At 40.2% G+C, this 12,505-nt stretch overlaps 1 protein-coding gene across 2 annotated transcripts in view; it reads left to right on the top strand.

The window, feature by feature from the left end:
- Positions 1 to 12,505, top strand: part of LDLRAD4 (low density lipoprotein receptor class A domain containing 4) — a 294,876-nt gene that overhangs the window by 137,518 nt on the left and 144,853 nt on the right. For both annotated transcript variants that reach the window (XM_069778916.1, XM_069778917.1), the window contains one exon: positions 3,811 to 3,951. In XM_069778916.1, coding sequence (XP_069635017.1) covers positions 3,811 to 3,951 — 141 coding nt within the window. The remainder of the gene's footprint in view (positions 1 to 3,810; positions 3,952 to 12,505) is intronic.

The raw sequence follows: 12,505 nt of genomic DNA, 5'->3' as shown, positions 1-12,505 counted from the left end.
GGTTTAGAAGTTACTTTTGCACGTGCATGTGTTGTGGGTTGATCCTGGCCAGCAGCTAAGCACCTGCACAGCCGCTTGCTCACCACCCCCTCCCGCCCCTCAGGACAGGGGAGAGAATAGGAAGAGTAACAGCAAAAAGAGAATTTTAATAAGTAAAGGAAAGAGGGGAAGAAAACAAGTTATGCAAAGGCAGTCACTCACCACCTCCCACAAGTAGACTGATGCCCAGGCAAGTCTGCAAGCCACGGGAAGACAAACTCCCTGTTTCTTATTGCTGAGCATGATGCTGTTTGGCATGGAGGATCCCTTTGGTCAGTTGGGGTCAGCTGTCCTGGCTGTGTCCCCTCCCAGCTTCTTGCCCACCTCCTGCCTACTTCCTGGGAGCAGCGGAGTGGGAAAAAAAGGCTCCTCAATGCTGTGCAGGCACTGCTCAGAAGTAGCCAAACCACTGGTGTGCTATCAACACTGTTCTGGTCACAAATCCAAAACAGCACCGTAGGGGCTGTTACGAAGAAAGTTAACTCCATCCCAGCCAGGCGCAGTATGGGATGACTGCTTTCTTGGCAAATAGAGTTGGTGGGAGATCACAAGGCAAGCTGATTTTCACAACACAATCCATTTTAAAATCAAGACAGAATTCCTGTGGTATTGTGAGCAACCTTCCAGTCAATGTGGGCACATCAACAGGGGACAGGAGGCCTCATGACTCTTATTTTTTATGCACCTCGACAATGGCAATGTTCATGTGTCTGAGGGAAGGAGGAAGTAGCCATAAAATTTTACAAGAAAAGATGATTGAGTCTGTTTTTTTTAATCCAAATTTTGACGTGGTCTGTTATCTAGGATGAAAAAAAACCCTCTTAAAGCACAAATTCTTTCCTCTGTTTAGTCCTCTTATGGTAATGTTAGTTAAAAACCAGAACTTTAAGACTTTAATAGAGCTACTAAAAATTTAATGCTTCATTTGGTCTTTTGTCTGAAGACCATGTAATCTGGTAGCAAACAGAAACCCAAAGTTCTTAGCTTTAATTGCTTTTGAGTTGACATCTTGCTGGAGCATTTTGTGTCAGCCATGGGAGAAGCGTGGAAAGCTTTACATTAGGACTCAACGCAAAGACACAGGAAAGAATTAAATATTGTGGCCAAAGTAACATGCCAAATGTTCTAACTTCAGGCAATATGGTGTTTGATATTTGTCTTTCAAATAGAAGCAGTGTGTCCTTTACCACTCTTAATTTCACCCTGTGTTATATTACTCATTTAAGATACCTGGAAAGTTTGAACCCTTTCAAGCCAGCTTTTCTAATCTTCCAAGGCAGCTTTGTTCTTTTCTTGTTCCTCTTTTTTACTTCATAAAGTTGCAGAAATGAGTCCTAAAGTGTTGTAATTATCAGATTGTTAATATTGAGACCGATCTTTTAAGTCTCCTTTCCAAAAGTAACTGTTAATGACCTTCTTAGTTCCTTGGGTTTCAAAGGCTTACTCTGTTTGGATATGAATTTTTTTATAGTCTATACTCAAAACAGAAAACCTAAGCCCTTAAATGCCTCTTCAGTTCTTTGTTGTAACAGGGAAAGGCAGGGTGAGAAAGGAACAGGGAAAAATATTCTGTTTGTACAGTATTTTATTGTACAATTTGAGTAGTTCAAGTACTACAAGGTTGGACTGAAAAAGCTTAAATCTTGAGGACCTTATTTACGCAAATACTCACTGATTCTTAAGTGCAGTTTGACCAAGTGAAATAGATAGATTTTTTTTTCCACAGGAAATGCTTGTTTTTCTTGCGTAGCGTTTTATGGCTTTTATTTATATTCCTAAGTAGCATTTTATATGTTACACATGTTTATGCGTATATTTTTGCAGCAGCAGATTCTTGCTGGTATGTGTACTAAAATGTCATTAATACTTGACGAAAAGTGCTGAGAGTGAAGTCTAAAATCACTTTTACCTACAAATTTTCTAAGAAAAATTATTTCGTTCCCTTTCCCAATGTATTTTTCCTCTTCTTTGCTATTACTGTGCTTATGTTACACATCAGATATGTGTGGGTAAATATGACACCTCAGTAACTGTTTTAGGGTTTTTTTAGAATTAGAGGTTCTGTTGTCTCAGTTCAGAGTTAAGTCCAAGTGCCGTTAAGATTAAAGGAAAGTCTCTCGTTGATAGTGTTGAAGATGGACAAACGTTATCTCTTTGCTGGGAAGGACCAGAGATCATCTCTCGGAAGCAGAATCGGCCAACCCAAACTGCAGTCTTGGGGAAGGCCAGGGTTCAGGGTATGGCACTACTTTAATAAACGACTTGTGAGTGTTTCTAATTCCATCTACTTTTCCTCTGCTTGTGAATGACAATCGCCAGATTTCGTCAACATGCTGGAATTGTAATGATTAAATTATCATTTGTCTAGCTATAATATGTCCTCTGTTCTATATGTGTAGTGTATTTGACTTTGGAACAAGCCTAGTGAGAAAGCTTTTTATAATTGCATGTATATTTTTGTGAACATTTCTTAATTACATCTCAAATATTTACTATAAAGCTTTGTTTCTGGAAGTAACATTTAAATGATCAGTTTAGCAGAAGGGCAATGGAATTTTAATTATCAACCATAGTAGACATCCTTAGTATAAAACGTCTTATTTAAATACTGAGGTATTACAGCTTCAGACAGAAGGCAAGTCAGTCAGACTGAAGCCCTGTCTGACTGGGCTCTGAAAATTAAAGAAAAAGCATGCAAGATGACAAGGCACTGGACTATAATGCCTACAAATAAGCTACCACTGGTTGGCACTTACTGAATCTTTACCGGTAAACAAAAGGCCAAGGACAGAGGTAATGTCATCCCTGTCTGAAGGGGTAACTGCATAGCTCTCCTGTCGGTGTAAACTTTGAGTGGGAGATGAGGTAAGGAGTTCTTCCTTGACTTTTCTTTTTAAGAGCTAGAGATTAGTCTAGTGAGGTATCTTACACAGGATTAGTTAGCCAGCCTGCATCCTTTTGCAGAGAAAGGGAGAAAGGTAAGAAGGAACTTGAGGTAACAAAGTTTTTGTTTAAATACTTGGTCTCACAGGAATTTTCTCATGACAGAACTGTATTTAGGGGAAACCATTCATTTTTTTCTAATGAATAAAATGTGAAAAATACAGCATACCTGTGTATAGCATTCAGATACTTCATAGAGGTTTTAGAAGCTTACTGACTTTGTAAAGCAAACTGGCATGTGGGAGTTCAATGTGCAGACACTGAGTGCTTGATTGTAATTAGTTGGGAGACTGGCAAATTGGCTTTGGGAAGGTAGTTAAGGAATAATTGTCTTGTGTCTGGACAGGATTGTTCCTGGTTACAAACTATACTGTTGCCTTACAGCTGATGCTGTTTTACATTGTGCAAGATTTCTTTTAATGTGGAACAATTATTATTTTTATTCATAGTGCTGTCTTGCCCCAAATATGCAAGGTGCCACACAGACATGTATGAAAACACGGTCTTTGTCTGAAGTGAACTGTAATCAACATGAACTACAAAAAAATACTATCTGTTTTTTAAGAAGTAGTTGAATTTCCCCAAATGGCAAATTTGGTTTACTAGTGGATTGATTCTGGTGATCCAGAATGTGTCACATATATATTTATACGTGCAATGCTACAAATACTTTATTATTTATTTTGGTGTTGAAGTGCCAAAGACCCGTCTACCGTGATAGCATCTACTTGAAAAATACTACCTTTAATATCAGTCATTCTAGCAGTGAAGAAGGTAAGCATCAATTTCCTCACAAATTTTTGTTCTGGTTTCTTTTTTGCCTTTCAGAGTGCAAATTCACCTGCGCCAGTGGTAAATGCTTGTATCTTGGTTCATTGATTTGTAACCAACAGAATGACTGTGGGGATAACAGTGATGAAGAGAACTGTCTGCTTGTAACAGAGCATCCACCTCCAGGCATCTTTAGCTGTAAGTAGTGGCTCTTTGTGTGCATCCGTGTATGTATGTATTTTGAATATGTCTGTTTACCTCAGAAATCAGGCTGTTTGGAAGCTTGGTCTGCAGTATGATATCTGGGGGGGATGAGACAGAGGAAGTAAATACTGGTTTTCTCTGAACAAGCAGTGGCCTGTGACACGCCTTCTCTAGGTTTCCAAACCTGGGCAGTTGTAGTTATGCAAAGGGAGTTTGTGCTGCAGACATTGAGGTTATAATCACATGGATCATATGTAGCTTCTGAGAAAGAAAGTGTAATATATAAATGATTACTTAATTTGTTTTCCAAGGTTCTAGAAAACATTTTATGCTTTGTTTGTGTGACAGTCTTTATATGCTATTAATACTATTAAGAAAGTCATCATTCATTCTTATTAATCAAATATATTTTATTAGTGCTGAGATCAGCATCATTTGGTAGGTCACTGAGCTTTTATAGGTATATATTTAAAATAGCTTTTGTTGCTATTCTTTGGTGTATAAATATCTTGCAGAGAATGCCAGGGCTTATCACCAGAATTGCCCTCTTAGAGCTTTGCCCTCGGTGATATACACTAAAATTAAACTTTGATTTTTGTTTTTGTATGTTCTGCAATAATTTATTTTTAAACCACAATTCAGCTTTCTGGATGGGGCAGAAATTTTCCAATAATGCTTCTGGTCTACAAGTACAATAGAAGTGCTGTAACATTACTTACCGCTTCCCAAATGGATGCCAATACTGGCATCCCTCAGCATGCTGTTTCACCTCTGGTTGTGACTATGGCTTAGGAATATCTGTGGTTTTATGTTTAATAATAGGAATTGCAAGTACCATGTATCTGTAATTTTGGTAAACGAATGCATATGCCATTAAGCAGGATAGAATCACTGGAGTGGATTCATAATAGAAGATGAAGTCAGGCATTGGATATACACCTTTCCTCCTCTGCCACCTAACCTCCAAATGAACATGTTTCTAAATGTTGTACTGTAAATGTTTCTAAATCTTGTACTTTGCAGTACTTTGGTACCTCCGCAGTGATTTCAGAAGTTTTGAAATGATAATGGCCTACATACGCTTTTATGTTACTTCATTTTTTTTGTTGTTTTTTGGAGTTGAACTCTTTCCAAAGCCCCAGGACTAGCCACAGGCTTTGGTAGTGGGTCCAGATCAAAATGTCACATGCCCATGAACTTCGGTTGACTTTGGCTTTTGAGTTGTAAGAAAGTTATGCCTTATTATTTGTGCATGCAAAACTTGTAAGCATATCTTTAAAGTTCAAATGGAGGAATTTTTTTGACTGGGATACGGTACAGCTATTCTCTTAAACAAAGCCAGCACAACCATTTGTCTAAAAGGAGCCATTAAAACCACTGTGGTAGCAAATGGAGGGAAGGACTTTGGTGACAAGCAGCAGTTGGGGCATCGCAGGTGGTGGCCCTGTGTGACTGCAGTGCGACAGTGGCACCCTGCAAGTTCCTAGGAGGAGCTCCTAGGTGGAACTCCCAAAGCCTCCTTCAGCTTGAGGTCTGATAGCCAGGGCGCTGGTGATTTTTCAGTACCCCTCTGTGCTGGTGGTGGCAATCATGCAGTTATCACAGCAGTGTGTTGGCACCGTGTGCTGGCCTTCTCCTCAAAAGGCCTTTGGACTGTAGAAATATCGTTACTTGCTTGATCCAGGATCTGCAGACTTCCTGGGCTTCCCCTAAGTCACATCTGTCCCCTCAGGCATTACGGTAGGTCACGAACAGGAAGACAGGCATGCCTGAAAGGGAATGGTGCCTGTCAGCTGGCTCGTCATCCCCTTCACTTCCAGAAGTGTAAAGTTTATCCGGACCAAACCCAACAAAATGTATCTCTAAAAAACCTTCAGCGGCAGGTTTCCTACTGCTTGCACAGGAACTTTGGCTGGCGTGTTTCATGATCCTGTCTCTGGAAAGTCGTGCAGGTCAGGGTGGCAGCATTTCTCTTACTTTTCAGTGGACTTGGAGAAAAATAGTTTGCGTCCTTCTGTCACGTCCCACCTATGGGGATAGGGGAGTGACTCCTTCTTATATCAGCCTTTTACAGACATAAGGACTGTTACCACCCATCTGTCAATTACCCTCTGGGAGGGTTTAAAAAAAATAATAAACCCCAGTTTGTTCACATGAATTATGTTTCCTTAAATCTGTTATATTTGTTCATTTTCTCTGATTCCTTCTAAAATATGGTGTCCAATAATCCTGCTACTTCAGACCTCCCCAGTGCTGAGTGAAGAGGAATAATTAGGTCTCATTAAGTCCTTCAAGAACTGCATTTGCTGGTTTTGTAACAACACTGCAAATGAGGAATTTGCAGAGGAAAGATTTGATTTATTGCTAGGAGCATTCGGAGGTGTTTAACTTTTTGCTTACCTTGTGGCAGAGTGAGCAGTTCATTACTTGTTGCATTTGGGGATATCAATAGTGACTGTACTTTTTCATTGCAATAGGAACTGTGTGACAAGGGCTGGTAAATAATGGGACTTCTGTTTTAAATAAAAAACCAAAACCCAGTGAAACAGGGTCCTAATGGTGAAACAAAGACAAAAAAGTTGGAAGCCAGATGGAAAAATAATACAACCATAAACAGCATTTAAAACAAATGAGGATTAGTGCTATTTATCATGTTTTGGCTATTAAACAGACTGCTACATGGTAGAAATCAGTGCCAACTAGTAACAGGAAAGAGCATTATTATGGACGTGGCAGTTGGTTGTGTTGGCTTGTTAGAGCCTTGAAAAAATGTTTCTAGAATACTTGTTGAAGTGAGGTCCCCAGGCCTTAGAGGGATGACATGTTGAATTAAGAAACTTGTGCATGCTTTTCCTCAATGATTTTAATGGGGGTCCCTACCAGAGTACACCAGAGTATATGCACTTGAAACGTCCGTACATACATTCATTGGCCTCTAATTAGTGACAAGTCAGTAATACAGCTCAATAAGAAGAAAATGAGTGTTTAAAAAAAGAAAAATCACATCAGGAATTTTAAAGCAGGAATTTCTTTCTGGTCAGTGTTACATATCAGCTCTGCTCTTGCATCTTCTTGCTTGTGCACAGCTCTTGAATGGGGAGGAAACAGTTGAAAGGAGCCATGTGTAAGTGTGCGCCAGTCTACATCCCAGCAGGGTGGCCTGTTCCTCCCTGGGACTGCTCTTGTTTTTATGTAGAGCATGTTGGCACTACTGTGGTATGCCTTCCCCTCTGCTGTTTCTTCAAAGAATCCCTTTCTCAAACGGTATTCAAACCTTCTATCCTCCCATGGTAGAAACAATGTTCATCTGATTTCACAGTAAGACATAGACTGCCCGCAAATGATGTCGACATAAACTGCCCGCCAATAATGTCGACATAAACTGCCCGCAAACGATGTCTAAATAAATAAATTTTCATATGGAAATTCTGCTTTAGTTTATTTAAGCAGTATGTGCCATGTTAGCAGTAGCCCATATTTCCCGGCTGCTGAAGCATTTCTCATTTGTGCTCTTGCCAGCAGCCAAATCCAGAATGTCTCATTGGAGCTTATTGTTTAGTTTGGTTAAGTTGCATGAGCAGTGGTATAGAAAGATATTTTTTGTGGGTGACCTGCTCCCTGGATCTCGTGATTATAGCAGACGCTCTCTCATTTGTGTTAGAGGAGTTTAAATCTCCTAGACATGGTGTTCCTCTCTCCTTGCTATTCTTACCTGGCTCCAGTGTGAAGGCTGTTAATTCAGTCTTTTGAATGTTGCTACTGAACTCAATAAGATGTCTCATGTGTGCAAAGTTAAACAAAATGTGTATTTCTGCAGCCCTTTGGTTTTATTAATTTTCCTCTGCTGACTTATAGGTACGGTTTCCTTAATGCAGCTGCATGGGCAATTTAGTCTGTATAGCACAGAGAAATCAGAGGGCAGCCGGGGAAGATCTGCATCAGCTCCAAGGTGTGTTAGAGTCTGATTTTAGGCAGCACAAGCTGCAATCCAGCAAGTTGGTCAACGTGTATGCTAAGGCATTTAAGCCAAACATGTTAAGGTAGCAGCTTGCTTGGTTTACACTGGGATTGTTAACGTGGGTTTGGTGATGCATGTGGAAGCCTACCTCCCCCTGCTCAGTGAGGACGCTCCAGTGTTCCTGTGCAGTTCCGTACAGGTAGCCTTCTGCAAAGTAGCCTGTGTCAACTTTTGGTAGGTCTACTTGCTGTTTTTATTTTCGTCAACTATAAAGACTTATTGATTGAGATAATGGAGACAACTGTTCTTTTAACATTACTTGGAGGTCAAGGGTGTATTTAATGGCACAAAGCCACGATAGGAAAAATGAGATGAAGAGTAAGATTTTCAACATCGCAGACTTGGCCTTGGCAGCAGCTTGCCACTCCATGTGACCTGCAAATTTGGACTCTGAGGAATTGAAACAATGTGCCTGCTTCTAGCAGGACACAGTTCATTTGTTCGAGCATTTCCCTTTGTTTCACAACAAACGATCAGCCTCCCTTGTCCTGCTAAAAGTAAATTAGATTTTGAAATGGGAAGTGTAGTCTGTTGTCTGCAGACTGCAGTATCCAAGTCATGTCTAATTGAGAAGGGTTGCAATGGTGGAGATTTTAGTTCTTTAGTTGTTTGGTGGAAAACAGTACAGGTAGTTATCTGTGCTGTGATATGTATGTATGTGTGGCCATATGAAACACAAATATTGACATGCATGAGAATTCAAAGATGACTAAAATAAGGGAGAACAAATCCTTCTTGTCGTGAAAATTATGTCTACATCAAATTTCAAGTTGTCAGCATTGATGGAGGTGATGTGTCATGGCTGTTTTGGCACAGAAGAGTTTGCTGTAGGAGTTCATTTTCCTCTGCAAGGTAAAAAAAACCCAAACAAATCAAATATATAGCTCTCCCTTTCACCACCCCCACCTACTTCTGTCAGCTCTGAGCCTTGTAGGGATCTGCAGGGGGTTGGAGAATGATTCTGTTTTAAAAACAAAAAGCTCAATCAAAGGAAAATATTTTGTTTAAAGAGACCTTCGGCATCCCCCTCTGACTGTGACACTGAATTTGCGCAGATAAAAACAACCGCTTAGATTTACATTTTGATTGTGCTTCTGCTTTCATGTGTGCCGGGCTGTCCCACTTCAGGTGAAATTTATCCATTTCTTTAAATATTTAGCAGTCTAGCGTTGATGTTAATGAAAGTCTGGCACTGCTATTTTGAGCATTGCAACAATGATAGTAATTTTCAGTGTCAGATTACTGCTTCTCGGAGGAAAAGGGAGATGGGAGGAGGGAAGAGCAGAAAAAAAAAAAAAAAATTGTTTCGGGTCTAATAGAGTTTGTCATCAGCCTGGCTGTGCCAGACAGATGGATCATGAATACTGTCTAGACGCTCTCTGCCTGAGTGGAGCTGTGGTCTCTAAGGACAAGCAATGAGACGCCGGCTTAAGTGACTGGGGAAAGTCAGGACGTGCTCCTCTCTAATCAGATAGCGATCCGGCCTGATCCTGCCCCGCTGGGCGGGAGGAGAGGCCCCGCTGGTGCTGGGGGCCGGTCAATACTGATCTCAGCTGAAACTTGGCTATTACGGGGCTTCGGGGGGGAAGGAGAGGGATGGTGTGACAATGCTATTGATTTCAGCCGCATCTGTCCAGGGACTGCGGGGTGATTTAGCTGGGAGTATAGATCTCGGGAGGGGGTGGATTGGGAGAGCCATCATCTGGCCGTAAAGCACGTGCATAAAACTGCGCGGTCACCTGTATTTATTGATTGGTTTAGTCACAGTATATGCTTCAAAAATGCTTATTTACTTGCTTACTTTTTCTCGATTTGGCCCACTTGCTCGGAAGGATTCATCTCTTCTCCCTACCTTGGGGCTCCGTGTGTCCCCGGCTGTTAAGATGAGGTTACATGAGGCTGCCTACAGTTTGGAAAGGAGAAGCTGTGTTAACCAGGTGAGACCTGTAGCCTAGGGCAGATCTTGTGCTATTTAGTGATCTCTCATGCTGTTACTTGTCCTTTCTCTGTCACTAAGCACAATTAATGATAAGGAAATAAAAATTTCTGATGTAGACGGAGCAATAGATATTTTTTGACTGGTGGAGTAATAACAAAAACTTAATTTGATACATACGCTAACTTATTTAAAAAGCAAGAGGTTCTCTGGGTTTTGTGTTACAGAACAAGCCATAGCGTTCTGGATTTTAGTTCTGTGTATATATAACTAAACACTAGATAGATACTTTTATTTAGAAAATCCAGTCAGTTTTCAGCCTATAGTGCAGTCTTGTTTCTTAAAGTGCTATGAGCAGATTCTGCACTTTGTTTTGAAATCATTTCATCTTTGCATATTTTTGAAGCACATCATGGAACGTTAGTAATTAATATGAGCTTGAAAATTTGGAAAAAAAAAAAGCAAAACATTAAGGTGAATCTTGTGTTTTCCTTTAATATTTCGTATGTATTTTAAAAAATACTGTATTTCCTGGTGCTTAGTAAAGGAAGTAGAATGCTGGTCCCGTGAATTCTGTAATAAAACTGCAGTGGAATTCACTAATGCTAGAGTTTGCCCCTTCTTCATCCGGAGCCTTACAGTATTAGCAACTCGGACAAGCCAGACACACATATGTGGCCAATAACAACCGTGAAATATGCTAGTACAATGTCAGGTATTTGCATCTGCTTACAAACAGGGCTGAACTCGGCTCCTGGTAAGGAATTTCTATTTCACAAAGTTTCCAGCTGAATGTTAATCATATTTTTACAGTTAATGAGAAAAGAAATAAAAGCTCACAGTGCCCTGCAGATGAAAACATGGGAATTTCAATAGCTCTGAAATGCTATATTATTCATTCGTAAAGTATGTCAGTCAGTTGTATCACCTTTAATCAAGATCTGGAAGCAACAATTGTTAGAACTGTTTGTGTTTGTTCTTCATACACATTTCATTCACCCCTCCTTCAATTCCTATTAGCTTTTCAGAAACTTCATCTAGTACTAAACATTACAGTTTAGTACAATTATGCCTGGTAATGCTTTTGCTTTCTCCTGTTTCCTTTTTCTGCTACTGATTTCTTACAGATGCGGAAGAGAATTTGAAGTGCTCAAAATGTACAGTGTATTAAAATCTTCATTCAAAGGCTGATTTTTATGTATCTGAGTGCCTAAACTTCAGGGTAGAACTCTCAGTAGTAGTAGTGCCAGGCATGATGTGACTTTCTATCTTACAGGTATGCTTGGCTCTGCAAGAGGCAGACCAGTATGAAGCAGGGAAATGGCCTCCCACAGACTCTAAAAGCACTCTTTTTCAAACTGTTTTCTTCACCAGAAGTGCATGGTAGCAAAAATGTTTCATAAATGCAGGCCTAAAACTGAAGTACAAAAACCACAGCAAAGTATCCTACCATAGGCACAATTCTCCCCCTGGAGAGAGGAAGAGAATAAACTGTAGGACAATTATTTTCAGACATTATTTCACATACAACTAGTAAGTGCTCGAACATGGCATCAGAAATGGAGTGGAACTGAGCAACTTTTGTTGATTTTTATTTTCAGTCCACATTAGTAAGTATTGCTCATTGCTGTCCTTCCTCTCTCCATTTTCATTTGCAGGAGTCACACTGTACAGTGCACTAGGGGCAGCCTGGCTAAATCTCTGTAAGTTTTAGATGCAGTTCTGAAATCCTTCTGTGTGGATTTTAAAGCCACCACTTTCCTTGTCATTCATTGAGATTGGTTATTGCTGGTAAATGGTCATTAGGAGCACTGCATTTGTGCTGTGTTTGCACTTGGCTAATATCAGCCTAGAGGAGCAGTCACAAACTATTTTGTCTGTACAGCATTGGAAGTTGTTCAGGTGCTTAGGTAGCATGAAGATTACCTATATTTTCATATGGTTTAAAGTGTTGCAGAGAACATGCTTTGAGGCAGCTTTTTTAAAAATACAAAATAATTTTTAAAAAACCCTTACAAAAAAGGGACATAGAGTCAAACTAGATGACCTTCCTTCCCTAGGAGTGCTGCAGACTGTGATGCTTGATTGCTGTTCATTCTGCAGATGCATATCTGACCCTTTATCTCAAGAAACTCTTCATCTCCCTGTTGAAATGAGCCACCTTAATTTTTCTTAAGCAGGCTCATCCTCTTCTATTTTAAAGTAACAACTGAGATGAAGATGCATTGGAAGCTTGCTTGTATGTTCTGGTATAAATAAAGGCACACTGAAAAATAGCTGTCTGAAGTTTCTGTGTAGCATAACATACAGCATCATGTTGGTGCACAAAGAAATCCTTGCTTTTCAGTGATCTCTATGGTCTGCATTGCATGTGAAATGATGTTTTCCCGTATTGTGTAGTGTTTAACCAAAGCATGTTGCTTTGGCCATTAGCATGCAGTTGTTTTTCTCAGACTGGGAAGTCTGAGAAACGCTATTTTTTCCACAGTTTTGCAGGTGCTTGAAACCAGCATAAGCCAGTGTTGCCCCTTGTAGTTGCTCCCTCACTTGTCCCTGCGCAAGTGCTCGTGCAGCCACACAGGAATTGGGTTGGA

Source organism: Haliaeetus albicilla, chromosome 3, assembly GCF_947461875.1.
Source record: "Haliaeetus albicilla chromosome 3, bHalAlb1.1, whole genome shotgun sequence".
In the NCBI taxonomy this organism is placed as follows: domain Eukaryota; kingdom Metazoa; phylum Chordata; class Aves; order Accipitriformes; family Accipitridae; genus Haliaeetus; species Haliaeetus albicilla.
Note: the sequence above shows the minus strand (reverse complement) of the source record. Positions and strands in the feature narration are given on the sequence as shown.